The sequence below is a fragment of the Pseudopipra pipra genome, chromosome 30 (genome assembly GCF_036250125.1).
Source record: "Pseudopipra pipra isolate bDixPip1 chromosome 30, bDixPip1.hap1, whole genome shotgun sequence".
In the NCBI taxonomy this organism is placed as follows: Eukaryota; Metazoa; Chordata; class Aves; order Passeriformes; family Pipridae; genus Pseudopipra; species Pseudopipra pipra.
Genome location: NC_087578.1, coordinates 1 through 19877, shown reverse-complemented (window position 1 = coordinate 19877; position 19877 = coordinate 1). Strand labels below are relative to the sequence as shown.

At 69.5% G+C, this 19877-nt stretch overlaps 2 protein-coding genes across 2 annotated transcripts in view; both read right to left on the bottom strand.

The window, feature by feature from the left end:
• LOC135404141 (beta-1,4 N-acetylgalactosaminyltransferase 1-like) overlaps positions 1-5551 on the bottom strand; it is a 70050-nt gene extending 64499 nt beyond the window's left edge. The window contains 4 exon segments of the mRNA XM_064638722.1: positions 1554-1625; positions 2226-2334; positions 3405-3618; positions 5204-5551. Coding sequence (XP_064494792.1) covers positions 1554-1625; positions 2226-2334; positions 3405-3618; positions 5204-5530 — 722 coding nt within the window. The 5' untranslated portion in view covers positions 5531-5551.
• A 646-nt stretch (positions 5552-6197) lies between these two features.
• On the bottom strand, positions 6198-19872 carry LOC135404123 (kinesin heavy chain-like; the record flags this gene model as incomplete). The annotated part of the gene is given in 15 exon segments (XM_064638699.1): positions 6198-6272; positions 6358-6418; positions 7234-7335; positions 8390-8499; positions 9185-9252; positions 10007-10124; positions 11339-11527; positions 13947-14078; positions 14080-14094; positions 15357-15563; positions 16539-16607; positions 16842-17047; positions 17652-17688; positions 17690-17801; positions 19814-19872. Coding segments are annotated over 15 exon segments (1560 nt in total), but the record flags the coding sequence as incomplete, so codon positions are not given.
• Between the last annotated feature and the right edge of the window lie 5 nt (positions 19873-19877).

Here is a 19877-nt window from a genome sequence, read left to right as displayed (position 1 = left end):
GGGGTGTGTCCTCACCCCAGTGGGTGTGTCTCCATCCCGGGGGTGTGTCCCCATCCAGTGGGTGTGTCCCCATCCCAGGGGGTGTGTCCCAATCCCACTGGGTGTGTCCCCATCCCAGTGGGTGTGTCCCCATCCCAGTGGGTGTGTCCCCATCCCGGGGGGTGTGTCCCAATCCCACTGGGTGTGTCCCCATCCCAGTGGGTGTGTCCCCATCCCGGGGGGTGTCCTGGGATTAATTAGCAGGTGTTAATTATCTGCGGGGCATTAACTGGGGGGCATTAACTGGGGGGCATTACCTGGCAGGCATTACCAGGTGTTAATTACCTGGGGGGCATTACCTGGGGGGCATTACCTGGGGGGCATTAACTGGGGGGCATTACCTGGGGGGCATTAACTGGGGGGCATTACCAGGTGTTAATTACCAGGTGTTAATTACCTGGGGGGCATTAACTGGGGGGCATTACCAGGTGTTAATTACCAGGTGTTAATTACCTGGGGGCATTACCTGGGGGGCATTACCAGGTGTTAATTACCTGGGGGGGCATTACCAGGTGTTAATTACCAGTTGTTAATTACCTGGGGGGCATTAACTGGCCGCCGTCTCCTGGCGCAGGGGGAAAAGCTTCGCCGCCTCCTCGGCCTCGCAGGCGCAGGACAGGTCACTCCTGGGGGCGGGGGGGGGTCAGCAGGGCCAGGACAGGTCACTCCTGGGGGCCGGGGGGGTCAGCAGGGCCCCCCCACCCCCGGCCCCCCCCCGGCCCCCCCTCACCTGTTGTCGTTGATGTCCGTCACGTTCCCTGCAGGGCACAGCAGCAGCTCCAGGGGGGGGCTGGGCACCCACCTCGGGACCCCCCCCCAAAACTGGGCACCCACCCCCTCCTCGGGACCCCCCCCCAAAACTGGGCACCCACCTCGGGAACCCCCCCCAAAAACTGGGCACCCACCCCCCTCCTCGGGACCCCCCCCCAAAACTGGGCACCCACCTCGGGACCCCCCCCCAAAACTGGGCACCCACCTCGGGACCCCCCCCCAAAACTGGGCACCCACCCCCTCCTCGGGCCCTCCCCCCAAAACTGGGCACCCACCCCCCTCCTCGGGACCCCCCCCCAAAACTGGGCTCCCACCCCCTCCTAGAGCCCTCCCCCCAAAACTGGGCACCCACCCCCTCCTCGGGAACCCCCCCCAAAACTGGGCTCCCACCCCCTCCTAGAGCCCCTCCCCCCAAAACTGGGCTCTCACCCCCTCCTCGGGACCCCCCCCCCCAAAACTGGGCTCTCACCCCCTCCTCGGGTCCCCCCCCCAAAACTGGGCACCCACCCCCTCCTCGGGTCCCCCCCCAAAACTGGGCACCCACCCCCTCCTCGGGACCCCCCCCCCCAAAACTGGGCACCCACCCCCCTTCTCAGGACCCACCCCCTCCTCAGGCCGCCCCAAAACTGGGCACCCACCCCCTCCTCAGGACCCCCCCCCCCCAAAACTGGGCTCCCACCCCCTCCTCGGGACCCCCCCCCAAAAGGGGCCCCCCCCCCGGCCCCCCCGGCGCCCCCCCCTCACCGTTATCCACGTGGAGCTGCTGGAAGGAGTCCGGGGGGCTGCTGGACAGCGCGGGGGGGCCGCTGGCAAAGCTGGGGGGGCACGGGAAGGGGGGGGCAGGGGGACACGGGGACAGAGGCCTTGAGACCCCCTTGGGCACCGCTGGCACGGGGGGGCCACCCCGTGCCCTGCCCCCCCACTGCCAGCCCCTCAGAGTCCCGTGCCCACCTCCAGGACCCCCGTGCCCCCTGCACCCCTCTGTGCCCCCCCCCGCCCTCCCCCAGGACCCCCACAAGCCACCAGAACCCCCCAGGCACCCCCCACCCCCCAGGATCCCCCCCACGCCCCTGTGCCCCCCCAACCTCCCCCAGGATCCCCAATCCCCCCCGCACCCCCTGTGCCCCCCTGCCCTCCCATCAGGACCCCCCCCGTACCCCCTGCACCCCCCCCCCGTGCCCCCCCACCCTCCCTCCAGGACCCTCCATCCCCTCACCCCATCTGTGCCCCCCCCGACAACCCCCAGGATCCCCCAATAGCCCCCGCATCCCCCCCGTGCCCCCCCCCCTCCCCCCAGGGACCCCGCACACCCTCCCACCATCCTGCACCCCCCTCGCCCTCCCCCCAGGAGCCCCCCGTGCCCCCTTACAGCCCCCCCGTGCCCCCCCCCGCGCCCCCCCGCGCCCCCCGCTCACAGTGGGTGTGGTCCGGGCAGGGCCCCCCCCCCGGGGTACCCCTGGAAGAGGCTGTTGCTGTAGCTCAGCCCGGGGGGCGACGGAACCTGCCCGGGCCGGACCGGCTTGGCTGGGGGGGGCACGGGGGGGTCAGTGGGGCCACCGGGCACCCGAGACCCCCGGGGGACCCACCGGGCACCCGAGACCCCCGGGGAACCCCCCCAACAGCGTCTGGGCTGCCCCCGGGTCGGACCACCCGCCCCCCCCATCCCGGAGTGTGCCAGGATGGCGCCCACCCTGCACCCCCCGTGCCCACCCTGCGCCCACCCTGCACCCCCCCGTGCCCACCCTACACCCCCCTGTGCCCACCCTGCACCCCCCCCGTGCCCACCCTACACCCCCCTGCACTCTCTCCTGTGCCCACCCCGTGCCCCCTGAGCCCCGACTGCCTGTGCCTGCGTACCCCCCGTGTCCGTGCTCACCCTGCATCCTCTGTGCCCACCCTGCATCCTCTGTGCCCGCCCCACACCCCCTGTGCCCACCCTGCACCCCCCGAACCCCGACTGCCTGTGCCTGCGCACTCTCCGTGTCTGCGCCCGCCCCGCACCCCCTGTGCCCCCCCCGTACCGATGTGCGCTCCAGGCCCCCTGCGTGCCCCCCGTGCCCACCCTTCATGCTCTGTGCCCACCCCGCATCCCCTGTGCCCCCGTACCGATGTGGGCTCCGGGCCCCCTGCGTGCCCCCCCTGTCTGTGCCCACCCTTCACCCCCTGTGCCCCCCCCCGTACCGATGTACGCTCCAGGCCCCCTGCGTGCCCCCCCGTGCCCACCCTTCATCCCGTGTGCCCACCCTTCACCCCCCGTGCCCCCCGTGCCGATGTGCGCTCCGGGCCCCCTGCGTGCCCCCCCGTCTGTGCCCACCCTTCATCCCCCGTGCCCCCCGTACCGATGTGCGCTCCGGGCCCCCTGCGTGCCCCCCATACCCCCCGTACCGATGTGGGCTCCGGGCCCCCTGCGTGCCCCCCGTGCCCCCCGTGCCGATGTGCGCTCCGGGCCCCCTGCGTGCCCCCCCGTCTGTGCCCACCCTTCATCCCCCGTGCCCCCCGTACCGATGTGCGCTCCGGGCCCCCTGCGTGCCCCCCATACCCCCCGTACCGATGTGGGCTCCGGGCCCCCTGCGTGCCCCCCGTGCCCCCCGTACCGATGTGCGCTCCGGGCCCCCTGCGTGCCCCCCGTGCCCTGACGGCCTCCCGGATCCGCTCCACCTCCTGCTGGTAGCGGCGCTTGTCGAGCCGGGCCCCCTCCTTGGCCGCCCTCAGCGCCCCTTCCAGGGCCTGCACTCGCCCAGCCGTAGCGCGCAGCCGCTTCTCCAGCTTCGGAAGCTCACAGCGCAGGTCTGCATTGTCACGGACCAGCTGCGCGACACCGGGCACCGGGGATGGCACCGGGACAGGAGACATCCCCCATCACCATCACCACCACCATCACCTGTCCCTGTCCCTGTCCCTGTCCCTGCACCCCCCGGGCTCACAGCGCAGGTCTGCATTGTCACGGACCAGCTGCGCGACACCGGGCACCGGGGATGGCACCGGGACAGGAGACATCCCCCATCACCATCACCACCACCATCACCTGTCCCTGTCCCTGTCCCTGTCCCTGCACCCCCCGGGCTCACAGCGCAGGTCTGCATTGTCACGGACCAGCTGCGCGACACCGGGCACCGGGGATGGCACCGGGGATGGCACCGGGGATGGCACCGGGACAGGGACATCCCCCGGCACCATCACCTGGACCTGCACCCCTGTCCCTGCCCCCCCGGGCTCACAGCTCTGCATTGTCACGGACCAGCTGCGCGACACCCACAGATGGCACCAGGGGATGGCACCGGGACAGAGACATCCCCCGGCACCACCACCACCATCACCATCACCTGTCCCTGTCCCTGTCCCTGCCCCCCCCGGGCTCACAGCTCTGCATTGTCACGGACCGGCTGTGCCACACCAGGGGATGGCACCGGGACAGGAACATTCCCCGGGACCCCCCAGGACCCCCCCAGGACCCCCGTCCACCGGCACCACCCCCATCCCCGGACACCACACCCCCAGTCCCACACCGGGGGGGGCACCCTCGGGGTCCCCACAGCACCCCCAGACCCCCAGACTCCCATCAGTGGCTCGGGGGGACAGCCCGGCCCCCCAGCAGTGCTGGGTTGGGGGTCCCACCCCCCAGCAGTGCCCCAAGGGGGGTCCTGGGCCATCCTGGCCCCCCCCAGCAGTGCCCCAAGGGGGGTCCCACCCCCAGCCCAGTTGCATGGCCGTGCAGCAGTGGGGCCGTGTGGGGGGGGCAGTGAGGGGGAGGCTGCGGGAGGGGCAGAGAGTGGGAGGGGTCCCACAGTGGGGGGGGACACAGCAGGCAGGGAAGGGCCGGTCAGAGCGGGACCCCCCACCCTGCAGAACCGGGGGGGCTCCAGGGGGACTTTGGGGGGTCTGTCCCCGTGCTCGGGGGGGAGGGGGGAGACCCCCCCGTGTGGGTTCCAGGGGGGTCCCGGTACCTTGGATACCCAGAGATCCAGCTGGGGGGGGCAGCGGGGGGGCAACAGAGCCGGTGGGGGGGGGGGGCTGGGGGGCAGGATGGAGCAAGTTGGGGGTGGGGAGGCAACCCAGGGGGGCAGGACGGAGGGGGGGGGATGGGGGGCAGGATGGATGGGGGAGCTGGGGAGCATCCCGGGGGGGGGCAGGACAGAGGGGGGGGCTGGGGGGCAGGATGGATGGGGGGGCTGGGGGGCACCCTGGGGGGGCAGGATGGAGGGGGGGGCTGGCCAGAGCAGGGCCCAGGGGGCGATGCTGGGGGGCACCAGGAGAGTGAGGGGGGGCTGCAGAACAAGAGGGGCTGGGGGAGGCCGGGGGGGTGATGGGATGATGGGGTGGGGCCCCCCCTTGCTCCCAGTACCCCCCCTTGCTCCAGTACCCCCCCTTGCCCCCCCCCCTGCCCCCCCCTTACCTGTTTGTGAACCTTTGTAAGCTGCTCCAGGTTGTTCTCAAGAAAGGAAATCTTCTGCTTCTGGGAGTGCAGCCCCCCACTGTCCTCGGGCTCCAGCTCTGCGCTCTGGGGGGGACACCCCGTCGGGAGGGGACCCCACGCTGGGGAACACCCCCTATACACTGGGGAACACCCCCCTACACTGGGGAACACCCCCCACACTGGGGAACAACCCCAACCTGGGGAACAACCCCCTACACTGGGGAACAACCCCCTACACTGGGGAACACCCCCCACACTGGGGAACACCCCCCCACACTGGGGAACACCCCCTACACTGGGGAACATACCCCCAACCTGGGGAACACCCCCTCCCCCTACACTGGGGAACACCCCCCACACTGGGGAACACCCCCCTACACTGGGGAACACCCCCCACACACTGGGGAACACCCCCCACACACTGGGGAACACCCCCCACACACCGGGAACACCCCCCTACACTGGGGAACATACCCCCAACCTGGGGAACACCCCCCAACCTGGGGAACAACCCCCAACCTGGGGAACAACCCCCAACCTGGGGAACACCCCTAACACTGGGGAACACCCCCACACACCGGGAACATACCCCCAACCTGGGGAACACCCTCCACACTGGGGAACACCCCCAACCTGGGGAACACCCCCCACACTGGGGAACACGGGGATCACTCCCCAACCCAGGGATCACCCCCCAACCTGGGCTGACCCCCCAAACCGGGGATTGCCCGTCCAAATGGGGCCAGCACCCCAAATGTGGGGATGTCCCCGAAATGAGGAACCCCCCCGACCGGGGCTGAGACCCCCCCACTTGGGCTGAGACCCCCCAACCTGGGCTGAGACCCCTCAAACCTGGACTGAGACCCTCCCACTTGGGCTGAGACCCCTCCCACCTGGTCTGAGACCCCCCTCAATCCACAAAGGGCCCCCCCTACCCCCCGTTTGCCCCCCTTTGCCCCCCCGTGCCCCCCCCTCACTTCTTGACTCGAGTCGTGACGTCTTGAACAAACAGCTTGCGCAGGTTGTGGAGGGTCTGGAGTTCACGGGCCTGGGGGGGCGGGGGGTGAGGGGGGCAGGGAGACCCCCAGACCCCCAAGACCCCCCCCCAAATCCCCCCAGCCCCCCCCACCTACCACGGTCTCCTCCAGCCCCTTGAGGTCCTGCTTGGACTGTTCGTGGCGCTCGTGGAGGAGCCTGGGGGGGGGTCAGTGCAAGGGGGGCACCCCAAGGATGGGGGGGCACCCCAAGGATGGGGGGGCACCCCTGAGATGGGGGGGGCCACCCCAAGGGATGGGGGGGCACCCCTGAGATGGGAGGGGCACCTCAACGGATGGGGGGGCACCCCAAGGATGGGGGGTCACCTCAACGGATGGGGGGTCACTCTAAGGATAGGGGGTCACTCCAAGATTGAGGGGTCACTCCAAGGACAGAGAGGTCACTTCAAGGACAGGGGGGTCACTCCAAGGTGGGGGGGTCACTCCAAGGATGGGGGGTCACTCCAAGGATGGGGGGTCACTCTAAGGTTGTGGGGGTCACTCCAAGGATGGGGGGTCACTCCAAGGTTGAGGGGTCACTCCAAGGTTGGGGGGGTCACTCCAAGGTTGGGGGGTCACTCTAAGGTTGGGGGGGTCACTCTAAGGATGGGGGGTCACTCCAAGGTTGGGGGGTCACTCCAAGGTTGGGGGGTCACTGGTGGGTCACTCCAAGGATAGGGGGTCAGTCTAAGGATGGGGGGTCACTCCAAGGTTGGGGGGTCACCCCAAGGCTGGGGGGTCACTCCAAGGATGGGGGGTCACTCCAAGGATGGGGGATCACTCTAAGGATGGGGGGGTCACTCTAAGGATGGGGGGTCACTCTAAGGATAGGGGATCACTCCAAGGCCGGGAGGTCGCTGGAGGGTCAGGGGGGGTCAGGGGGTGTCAGGGGGTGTCAGGGGGTGTCAGGGGGTGTCAGGGGTCCCGGGGGGTCCCGGGGGGTCCCGGGGGGTCAGGGGGGTCAGGGGGTCTCACGTGAGCTCCTGCAGCCGCGCGGCCTTGGCTCGCTCCTCCCCCCGCAGAGCCTCGTGCTCCGCCCGCAGCCGCTCCAGCTCCAGCTCCAGCTTCTGCTTCTGGCTGTGCCGGACACACAGACACGGTCACGGACACACGGACACACAGACACGGTCACGGACACACGGACACGGTCAGGAGGACACACCGACACACCGATACGGTCACGATGGACAGACGGACAGACAGACACACCGACATGGTCACGGACACACGGACACGGTCAGGAGGGACACACCAACACAGTCAGGATGGACACACAGACACACGGACACATGGACACGGTCAGGATGGACACACGGACACACGGACACATGGACACACGGACACGGTCACGGATGGACATGGACACATGGACACATGGACACGGTCAGGACGGACACACGGACACGGTCACGGACACACAGACACGGTCAGGATGGACACACGGACACATGGACACACGGACACAGTCAGGATGGACACACGGACACATGGACACGGTCAGGAGGGACACATGGACACGGTCAGGACGGACACACGGACACGGTCAGGATGGACAGACAGACACAGGGACACACAGACAGGGTCACGCACACACGGACACACGGATACATGGACACGGTCATGGACACAGACACACGGACACAGAGACTCGGTCACGGACACACGGACACAAGGACATGGTCAGGATGGACAGATGGACACACGGACATGGTCAGGATGGACAGATGGACACACGGACATGGTCAGGACAGACAGACACATGGGCACACGGACACACCAACACAGTCTCGGGGGGTCAGGGATCAGAGTGGGGTCACTCTCAGGGTGGCGTCAGGGGTCAGGGTAGGGGTCACTCTCAGGGTGGGGTCAGGGGTCAGGGTAGGGGTCAGGATGGGGTCACTCTCAGGGTGGGGTCAGGGCAGGATCAGAGGTCAGGGTGGGGTCAGTCTCAGGGTGGGGTCAGGGCGGGGTCAGGGGTCAGGGTGGGGTCAGTCTCAGGGTGGGGTCAGGGCGGGGTCAGGGGTCAGGGTGGGGTCAGGGTGGGGCCAGAGGTCAGGGCAGGATCAGGGGTCAGGGTGGGGCCAGGGCGGGGTCAGGGGTCAGGGGTCGGGGTCATGTTGAGGTCACTCACTCGCGCAGCTCGTCGATGGTTTTCTGCCGCTCGTTGACCTCGTCCCGGAGCCGCGCGAGCTGTTTGTGCTGAGCCTCGCGCTGGCTCTCCAGCTGCAGCTCCAGCGCCGCCTGAGACCCCCGTCAGAGCCACCACCCGGCACCCCCGGGACCCCCGGGACCCCCGGGCACCCCCGGGCACCCCAACACCCCCCAGAGACCCCAAAACACCCCAGGACCCCAACAGTGCCCAGGGACCCCCAGAGACCCCAACACCCCCCCGGGAACCCCCACAGACCCCAACAGCCCCCAGGGACCTCAACACCCCCCAGGCACCCTCTGGGACTCCAACACCTCCCGGGCATCCCCCAGGCACCCCAACACCCTCTGGGCACCCTCTGGGACCCAAACACCCCCCAGGGACACCCCGGGACCCCAACAGTCCCCAGGGACCCCAACACCTCCTGAGGCCCCTGCACACCCACCCCCCAACACTTCCTGGTACCCTCAACACGTCCCAGCACGTCCCAGCACCCCGGGGACACCCAGCACCCCTCAGCACCCAGGGGACCCCCCCCACCTCTGGCACATCCCATGTGCCCCAAGAACCCCCAACTTCCCCCCTGCCCCGAGAGCCTCAGACCCCTCAGGGCCCCTGGACCCCCCGTGCCCCCGGGGGTGCTGTGCCCCCCTGAACCCCCCTGGGGGTGGGTGCTGTGCCCCCCTGAACCCCCCCCGTGCCCCCGGGGGTGCTGTGCCCCCCCTGAACCCCCCCGTGCCCCCGGGGGTGGGTGCTGTGCCCCCCTCGCCCCCTCACCTTGACCTCGTCGGTGTCCGGGGTCTCATCCTGCTCCCGCTGCTTCCGGGCCACCCCCTGAGCGGCCTCTGCGGGCCCAGCGGGCGTTGGGGGGGCGAGGCAGGGACCCCCCCGGCCCCCTCAGTCCCATTGTGCCCCCCCCAAGGTCCCTGAGCCCCTCCAGCCCCTCCCCAGCCCTTCGTGCCCCTCCAGCCCCTGTGTCCCCCCCATCTCCCGTGCCCCCCCACTTCCCGAGCTCCCTGTGCCACCCCCACGCTGCCCCGAGCCCCCCGAGCCCTCTGTGCCCTCAGACTCCCCCCGCGCCCCCCACCCTGCGCCTGCAGCCCCCCAAGCCCCCCGCGCCCCCACCCTGCGCCTGCAGCCCCCCGAGCCCCTTGAGCCCCCCGCGCCCCCACCCTGCGCCTGCGGCCCCCCGCGCCCCCACCCTGCGCCTGCGGCCCCCCGAGTCCCCCGCGCCCCCACCCTGCGCCTGCAGCCCCCCAACCCCCCCCGCGCCCCCCACCCTGTGCCTGCACCCCCCGTGCCCCCCACCCTGCGCCTGCAGCCTCGCCAGCTCCTCCCCGAGCCCCCCACCCTGCGCCTGCAGCCCCCCGAGCCCCCCAAGCCCCCACCCTGCGCCTGCAGCCTCGCCAGCTCCTCCCCGAGCCCCCCACCCTGCGCCTGCAGCCCCCCCAAGCCCCCCGCGCCCCCCACCCTGCTCCTGCAGCCCCCCGAGCCCCCCGCGCCCCCCACCCTGCGCCTGCAGCCTCGCCAGCTCCTCCCCGAGCCCCCCACCCTGCCCCTGCAGCCCCCCGAGCCCCTTGAGCCCCCCGAGCCCCCCACCCTGCGCCTGCAGCCTCGCCAGCTCCTCCCCGAGCGCGTCGTGCGCCTCCTCCAGGTGCCTCTTGCGCAGCTCCAGACTCTGCGCGTACTCGGTGAGCGAGCGGATCTTCGCCTCGTGCTGCACCGGGACCGGCACCGGCACCGCCTCAGTCCCCACCCGGGGGGCACCGCACCCCCGGCACCCCCCGGCACCCCCCCGGCACCCCCCGGCACCGGCACCCCCTCAGCCTCTGCCCGGGGGGCACCGCACCCCCCGGCAACCCCCGGCACCAGCGCGGCACCCCCTGGCACCTCCAGCACCGAACCGGCACCCCCGTACCCCCGTACCCCCGCACCCCCGGCACCCCCCCGGCACCCCCCGGCACCTCCAGCACCCCCTCCGAACCCCCTCGGCACCGGCACCCCCAGCACACGGGAGGGCACCCCCGGTCGGTCCCCGCACCCTCCCTCGACATCTTTCTGACACCCCCCGGGCACCCCCCGGGCACCTCCCGCCAACACCCCTCTCACGTCAGACACCCCCACAACACCCCAGGGCCGCTGTACCCCCGGTACCCCCCGGCACTGCCCACCCAGCACCCCCGGGGCACCCCCAACACCCCCGGGAACACCCCCAGGGACACCCCCCAACACCCTCACTGACACCCCCAACACCCCCAGGGACACCCCCCAACACCCTCACTGACACCCCCACTGCCCCCGAGGGACACCCCCGACCTGGCACCCCCCGGGGCAATTCGCACCCAACACCCCCGGGGGCACCCCCCCTGCACCCCCAGGGACCCCTCCATGGCCCCCCCACTGACACCCCCCTGCACCCCCAGGGACCCCTCCAGGGACCCCTCCACTGACACTCTCACTGCCACCCCCAGAGCCACCACCCCCCGCCAGGACAATCAACCCCCCAGGTCACCAAACCTCACCGGACCCCCCTGGGCCACTGAACCCCCGGGGCCACCAAACCCTGGGGCCACCAAACCCTGGGACCACCAAACCCTGGGGCCACTGAACTCCCAGGCCACCAAACCGTGGGGCCACCGAACCCCCGGGGCCACCAAACCCTGGGGCCACTGAACCTCAGGCCACCAAACCCTGGGCCACCAAAGCCACGGTGCCACCCAAACCCTGGGGCCACCAAACCCTGGGGCCACCAAACCCTTGGGCCACCAAACCCTTGGGCCACCGAACCCTTGGGCCACCAAACCCTGGGGCCACCGAACCCTTGGGCCACCGAGCCGTGGGGCCACCAAACCCTTGGGCCACCGAACCCTGGGGCCACCGAGCCCTTGGGCCACCGAGCCGTGGTGCCCCCGAGGCCGGGTGCCCGCTGACCTGTGAGATGAGCAGCTGGCACGAGGAGAGCTCCCGGCCCGTGACCTCGAGCTTGCGGTGGCACTCGACCTGCAGCCCCTCGAGCTGCCGGCAGCGCTTCACCACCGACTTCACCTCCGACTTGATCTTGCTGATGTAGAGCCGCGCCACCGCAAACTCCTCCTCGATCGCCCCGCTCACCTCCACCGGCTGCCGGGGCACGGGGCAGCAGGCATGGGGTCAGTGTGGGGGGCATGGGGGCAGCATGGGGGGCACGGGGGTCAGTGAGCATGGACTGGGGGGCACGGGGGTCAGCATGGGGGGCATGGGTCAGCAGGCACGGGGTCAGTGGGCACGGGGATCAGCATAGGGGGCACAGGCTCAGTGGGCACAGGGTCAGCATAGGGGGTATGGGCTCAGTGGGCGCAAGGGTCAGTGGGCATGGGATCAGCAGGCACAGAGACAGATCGGGGGAGATTGGGGGTCAGTGGGCACGGGTACAGCATGACAGGCACGGGGTCAGTGGGCACGGGGGTCAGCGGGCAGGGGGGTCAGTGGGTACGGGTAGGGACTGGGGGGGATTGGGGGTCAGTGGGCACGGGGGTCAGCAGGCATGGGTATGGCATTGGGGGGGCACAGGCTCAGCAGGCATGGGGGTCAGCGGGCACGGGTACAGAGTGGGGGGGATTGAGGGTCAGTGGGCACGGGTGGGGATGGGGGTCAGCAGGCACAGGTACGGCCCAGCAGGGGCATGAGGGGCAGTGGGCACAGGTACACAGGGCACAGGGTCAGTGGGCACAGGAGGGCACAGGAGGGCACAGGGTCAGTGGGCACAGGCACAGCACAGCAGGGGCATGAGGGTCAGTGGGCACAGGGATGGCACGGGAATGCAGCACAGGGGGCACAGGTAGGGCGTGGCAGGGGCACAGGGCTCGGCAGGTGTGGCACAGGTGTGGCAGGCAGGGTGTGGGGACACAGGGCAGCAGGCACAGGGATGGCACACGGGCACACGTGACACGGTGTGGCACAGGTACAACATACACACGTGTGGCCATGGCACGGCACAAGGGGCACGTGGCACAGCAGAGCCTGGCACGGGGGTGGCATACACAGGGTGTGACATGGCACGGGCACAGCACACACATGTGGCATGGTATGGGCACAGCACACACACAGGGTGTGACATGGCACGGGCACTGCAGGGACACAGGACACACAGGGTGTGACATGGCACGGGCACTGCAGGACACAGCACGGGCACAGCACACACATGTGGCATGGTATGGGCACAGCATACACACAGGGTGTGACATGGCACGGGCACTGCAGGACACAGCACGGGCACTGCACACACACGTGTGACATGGCACGGGCACAGGGTGTGACATGGCATGGGCACAGCACACACATGTGTGACATGGCACGGGCACTGCACACACATGTGTGACATGGCACGGGCACTGCAGGACACAGCACGGGCACTGCACACACACGTGTGACATGGCACGGGCACAGGGTGTGACATGGCATGGGCACAGCACACACATGTGTGACATGGCACGGGCACTGCACACACATGTGTGACATGGCACGGGCACTGCAGGACACAGCACGGGCACTGCACACACAGGGTGTGACATGGCACGGGCACTGCAGGGCATGGCACGGGCACAGCACATGCAGGGTGTGACATGGCATGGGCACAGCACATACATGGGGGTGACATGGGCACTGCAGGGCATGGCAGGGAATGGTGTGGATATGGCGTGGGCACAGCACACACATGGGTGTGACATGGCACGGGCACAGCACACACATGCGACACGGCACGGGCACAACACATACACATGATGTGACACGGCACGGGCACAGGACACACGTGTGGTGTGGCACAGGCACCACATGGGCAGGGCGTGGACACTGCACTGCACGGGCACACCCTGCCCATGGGCAGGGCACGGCAGGGGCAGGTCCCACATGGCACAGACCCCTCCTTGTGACCCCAAACCCCAGTGCCCCTCAGCAGTGCCCCCCCTCTGCCCCTGTGCTGCCCTCACCAGTTTGATGTCCCCCCCTGTCCCCTCACCAGTTCAGTGTCCCCAGTGCCCCTCACCAGTTTGACGCTCCCGTGACCCAGTGCCCTCCCCAGTGTGATGCCCCCTCCCCAGTGTGATATCCCTTCCCCAGTGTGATGCCCCCTCACCAGTTTGATGTCCCATGACCCAGTACCCCTCCCCAGAGCGATGCCCCCTCACCAGTTTGATGTCCCCATGACCCAGTGCCCCTCCCAGTTTGATGCCCCCTCCCCAGTGTGATGCCCCCCTCCCCAGTGTGATGCCCCCTCCCCCAGTGCGATGCCCCCTCCCCAGTTTGATGTCCCCATGACCCAGTGCCCCCCCTCCCCAGTGTGATGCCCCCTCCCCAGTTTGATGTCCCCTCCCAGTGTGATGCCCCCCTCCCCAGTGTGATGCCCCCTTCCCCAGTGCCCCCTCACCAGTTTGATGTCCCCATGACCCAGTGCCCCTCCCCAGTTTGATGTCCCCTCCCCAGTGTGATGCCCCCTTCCCCAGTGCCCCCTCACCAGTTTGATGTCCCCGTAACCCAGTGCCCTTCCCCAGTGCCCCCTCACCAGTTTGATGTCCCCGCTGCCCACGAGGGTGCTGAGCTCGCTGAGGTCCCTGAGGAGCCCGTTGAGCACCTCGGCCGCCCGGCGCCGCTGCTGCCCCCCGAGCTCCCGCGCCCGCGACAGCTCCGACTCCAAGCGACAGCGTCGTGGCCTGCGGCACCCACGGGGCTGCACCGGGGGGGCACCGCGCCCAGCACCCCCCGAGGGCACCCCCGGGCACCCCCACACCTCCCGGGCACTGGGGGACAGTGGCACTGCCACACCCAGCACCTCCAGGGCACTGGGATCCAGGGGCACCTCCACACCCAGCACCTCCAGGGCACTGGGATCCAGGGGCACCCCCACAACACCTCCTGGGCACCCCCTGGGCCAGCACCCCCTGCCCCGCTGTGTTTCCCCATTGGGTTCCCCAGTAGGATCCCATTGGGTGTTCCATTGGGTTCTCCATTGGGTTCCCCAGTAAGATCCCATTGGTTTCCCCGTTGGTTTCCCTGTTGGGCTCCCAGAAGGACCCCTTTGAGTTCCCCTTTGGGTTCCCCATTGGGTTCCTAACTGGGTTTCCCTGTTGGGTTCCCCATTGGGTTCCCAGAAGACCCCACTGGGTTTCCCTGTTGCTTTCCCCGTTGGGTTCCCAGTTGAGTTCCCAGAAGGACCCCACTGGGTTCTCTGTTGGGTTCTCTGTTGGGTTCCCAGTGGGTTCCCCATTGAGTTCCCAAGTAGGATCCCGGTGGGTTTCCCTGTTGGTTTCCCCGTTGGGTTCCCAGTTGGGTTCCCAGAAGACCCCACTGGTTTTCCCGTTGGTTTCCCCGTTGGGTTCCCCATTGAGTAACCAAGTAGGATCCCATTGGGTTTCCCTGTTGGGTTCCCTGTTGTGTTCCTAGCTGGGTTCCCCATTGGGTTCCCAGTTGGGTTCCCAGTTGGGTTCCCAGAAGACCCCACTGGGTCCCCAGTTGGGTTCCCCATCGCTGAGTTCCCAAGTAGGATCCTGCTGGGTTTCCCTGTTGGGTTCCCAGTTGGGTTCCCAGTTGGGTTCCCTGTTGGGTTCCCAGATGGGTTCCAGATGGGTTCCCTGTTGGGTTCCCAGCAAACCCCATTGGTTTCCCTGTTGGGTTCCCTGTTGGGTTTCCCCACTGAGTTCCCTTTCAGGTTCCCAGTTGGGTTCCCAGCAGATCCCATTGGTTTCCCCAATGGTTTTCCCATTGGGTTCCCTGTTGGTTTCCCCGTTGGGTTCCCTGTTCAGTTCCCAGTTGGGTTCCCAGCAGACCCCGTTGGGTTCCCCGTTGGGTTCCCCGTTGGGTTCCCCCCATCCCTGCTGTGTCCCCCCATCCCTGCTGTGTCCCCCCATCCCTGCCGTGTCCCCGCCGGTGCCGGTGCCGGTGCCGGTGCCGGTGCCGGTGCCGGTGCGGTGCCCACCTCAGTCCGTGCCAGCTCGTCCGCCAGGCGCCGGTTGTGCCTCCCGGTGTCCTCGGCCTCCTGTGCCTTGCGGTCGTAGCTCCGCGCCAGCTCCTCCAGCGCCGCCAGCACCTCGGTCACCTCGGCGCGCGCGGCCCCGTGCTCCGCCCGCAGCGCCGCCAGCTCCCGGCGCGCGGCCTCGCCACCGCCCCGGGCTGCGGCCAGCACCTGGCACCGGGGTACGGGGGCACGGGGGGTCACGGGGGGGGTCACGGGGCCATAATGGGGTCCCAGAGGGGCAGGGGGGGCACAGGGGGGGCCATAGTGGGGTCTGAGGGGCAGGAGGGGGGTACAGGGGGTACGGGGCCATGGTGGGGTCCCAGAGGGGTCATGGGGCAATAGTGGAGTCCCAGAGGGGCAGGAGGGGGGCACAGGGGGTACGGGGCCATGGTGGGGTCCCAGAGGAGTCATGGGGCAATAGTGGAGTCCCAGAGGGGCAGGAGGGGGGCACAGGGGGTACGGGGCCATGGTGGGGTCCCAGAGGGGTCATGGGGGGGGAACTGGGGTTCCAAGGGCCATAATGGGGTCTGAGGGGCAGGAGGGGGGCACAAGGGGCACAGGGGTCATAGTGGGGTCCCAGAGGGGTCATGGGGTCATGGTGGGGTCCCAGAGGGGCGGGGGGGGGCACAGGGGGTACGGGGCCATGGTGGCATCCAGAGGGGTAGGGGTGGCACTGGGGTTCCAGGGGTCATAGTGGGGTCCCAGATGGGCGGGGGGGGCACAGGGGTCATGGGGCCATGGTGGGGTCCCAGAGGGGTGGGGGTGGCACAGGGGGGCATGAGGGGTCACAAGGGGGTCCCAGAGGGGTAGGGGGGGCGGGGCACAGGGGTCATGGGGCCATGGTGGGGTCCCAGAGGGGTGGGGGGGGCACAGGGGGGCATGAGAGGTCACAGGGGGGTCCCAGAGGGGTAGGGGGGGCGGGGCACAGGGGTCATGGGGCCATGGTGGGGTCCTAGAGGAATGGGGTGGGGGGGCACATTGGTGGTCCCAGAGGTCAGAGTTTGGAGAGTCTCAGGCACTCAGGGTGGGAGGGTCTGGGGGGTCTGGGTGGGGTCCCAGAGGGGTCCAAGTGGGTCCCAGGGGGTCTGGGTGGGGTCAAACAGAGGGGGGGACACGGGGTGGGGGCTCTGGGGGGTCCCTCACCTCCTCCTGGTCCAGCATCTGCTGCTTGAGCTTCTCCATGATCTGGCTCTGCTGGTTGATCTCGTCGTCCTGGGGGGGCACAGGAGGGTCCACCCGGGTCCCCCCGGGCTCTGGGGGTGGGGGAGGGGGCTCGGGGGGGTTGGGGGGGGGCTGGATCCTGTCAGGAGCTCCCGGGGGTCCCTGGGCTGTGCCGGGAGCTCCTCAGGTGTCCTGGGGAGCTCGGGGGGCCCGGGGGGTCCCTGGCAGGTCCGGGGGGTCCCCGGGGGGTCCCCGGGGGGGCTCTGGGGGCCGGGGGGTGCCCACCTTGTCATCCAGCTGCTTGTAGAGCTTGCGGATCTCCTCCTCGTACTTGCGCCGCTCCTCGTCCGAGATGTGGATGACGATGGAGGAGCTGTTGTCGTTCAGGGGGGGCTCCTCGGGGGGTCCCCCCGGGCCCTCCCCCGGCCCCTCCCCCGGCCCGGGCTCGGTCTCCGCCTCGTTCAGCTGCTCCGTCTCGGGCACCGCCTCGCCTGGGGGGGGGCGCGGCCTCAGTCCCCCCTCGGGGGGCGGGGGGTCCCCCCGGGGCCTCGGGGTGGCCCCCCGGGTGTGGGGGGTCTGCCAGTGGCCCCCCCGAGTGTGCCTCCCCAGTCTCGAGGTGCCCCCCCAGTCTCGGAGTGTCCCCCTGGTCTCGGGGTGCACCCCCAATCTCGAGGTGCCCCCTGACTCTCAGAGTGACCCTCCGTCTCGGGGTGTCCCCCCCCCATGCCCGGGGTGCCCCCCCAGTCTCAGGGTGCCCCCCCTGGTCTCAGGGTGTCCCCCCCACGCCCGGGCTGTCCCCCCTCACTCTCGGGGTACCCCCCCGTCTCGTTTTCCACCCCCAGTCTCGAGGTGCCCCCCCAGTCTCGGGATGCCCCCCGTGCCCGGGATGCCCCCCCATGCCCGGGGTGCCCCCCATGCCCGGGCTGTCCCACTCACTCTCGGGATGCCCCTCCCAGTCTCGGGATGCCCCCCATGCCCGGGGTGCCCCCCCAGTCTCGGGGTGCCCCCCCAGTCTCGGGGTGCCCCCTCACTCTCGGGGTGCCCCCCATGCCCGGGGTGCCCCCCATGCCCGGGGTGCCCCCCGTGCCCCCTCACCGCTCCTCCAGCGGCTCAGCTCCGCCTCCAGCCGCGCCCAGGGTTTCCCTCAGCGCTTTGTTCTTCTCCTTCTCCTTCTCGAACTTCTTCTTCCACTGCTCGGCCGTGAGCTCCAGGTTCACCGACGCCGTGTTCTTGATGGTCTTGGCCCTGGGGGGGCACCCGAAACTGGGACCCCCCGCCCTGCCCCGGGCACCGCGGGCACCAAACTGGGACACCCACCCCCCGGGGTCACCACAGACCCCAAACTGGGACCCCCCGGGATCACTACAGACCCCAAACTGGGACCCCCCGGGATCACCACAGACCCCAAACTGGGACCCCCCCCCCCGGCCACCACGGACACCAAACTGGGACACCACCCCCCTGGATCACCACAGAGCCAAACTGGGACACCCACCCCCCTGGATCACCACAGAACCCAAACTGGGACCCTCCAGTCACCACAGACCCCAAACTGGGACACCCCGGTGCCCCCTCAGTCACCACAGACCCCAAACTGGGACACCTAACCCCCCCGGGGTCACCACAGACCCCAAACTGGGACCCCCCAGTCACCACAGACACCAAACTGGGACCCTCCAGTCACCACAGACACCAAACTGGGACCCCCCAGTCACCACAGACCCCAAACTGGGACCCCCCAGTCACCACAGACCCCAAACTGGGACACCCACCCCCCCCGGGATCACCACAGACACCAAACTGGGACCCCCCGGTGCCCTCCCGGGCACCACAGACCCCAAACTGGGACCCCCCAGTGCCCCCCTGGTCACCACAGACCCCAAACTGGGACACACCCGCCCCCCGGGGGTCACCACGGACACCAAACTGGGACCCCCCGGTGCCCCCCCGGGCACCACAGACCCCAAACTGGGACCCCTCAGTGCCCCCCTGGTCACCACAGACCCCCCAGCGGGTTCACCCTCCCCCCACTCCTGTCCTGTATCTCGGGGTCCCAGCGCAGCCCCTTTAACCCCCTGTGGGGCAGGGGGGGCACTTGGGGTGCAGTGGGGGCTCTTGGGGTGCTCTTGGGGTATGGGTGGGGGGCACTGAGCCCCCAGGGTGCCCTCGGGAGCAGGGGGTGCAGTGGGGTGTGAGGGGCATTGGGGGACATTGGGGGACATTGGGGGGACATTGGGGGACATTGGGGACATTGGGGGACATGGGGGGGCATTGGGGACATTGGGGGACACTGGGGGACATTGGGGGGACATTGGGGGGACATTGGGGGACATTGGGGGACACTGGGGACATTGGGGTGCATTGGGGTGCATTGGGGGACATTTGGGGACATTGGGGGACATTGGGGGACACTGGGGTCCATTAGGGGACATTGGGGGACATTGGGGTGCAGTGGGGTCCATTAGGGACATTGGGGGACATTGGGGACATTGGGGTACACTGGGGGACATTGGGGGACATTGGGGGGACATTGGGGACATTGGGGTACACTGGGGGACATTGGGGGACATTGGGGTCCATTGGGGTGCAGCGGGGGAGCAGCTGGGCCCCCCCAAGCCTCATCTCTCCCGAACATGAGCGTGGACTCGGGGGGCTCAGGGGGGTTCAGGGGGGTTCAGGACCCACTCCCAGCCCCCCCCCCCCCCCAGCCTGTGCTGAACATGAGCGTGGATTTGGGGGGCCTCGGGGGCTGCAGGGGCAGAGCAGGGGGGGGCTGGGGGGGCCAGAGGGGTGCGGGGGGGTACAGGGAGCCCGGGGGGGGGGTCAGAGGGGTGGAGGGGGTTGTAGGGGGGGTGAGAGGGGTACAGGGGGGGTCAGAGGGGTCCGGGGGTTCAGAGGGGTGCAGGGGGTTGTAGGAGGGGTCAGAGGGTATGTAGGGGTCAGAGGGGTGCAGGGGGTTGCAGGGGGGGTCAGAGGGGTACAGGGGGGTCAGAGGGGTGCGGGGGGTTGTAGGAGGGGTCAGAGGGGTGCAGGGGGGGTACAGGGGGAGTCAGAGGGGTACGGGGGGGTCAGAGGGGTGTGGGGGGTTGTAGGGGGGGTGAGAGGGGTACGGGGGGGTCAGAGGGGGTGAGAGGGGTACGGGGGGGGTCAGAGGGGTGCAGGGGGGTCAGAGAGGTGCGGGGGGGTACAGGGGCCCGCGGGGGCTCAGGTGGGTGCAGGAGGAGTCAGGACCCCCCCGGGCCCCCCCAGGCCCGCACCTCTGGCCGAACATGAGCGTGGATTTGGTCTCGGCGTCGTTGTAGCTGGAGGGGGAGCAGCAGA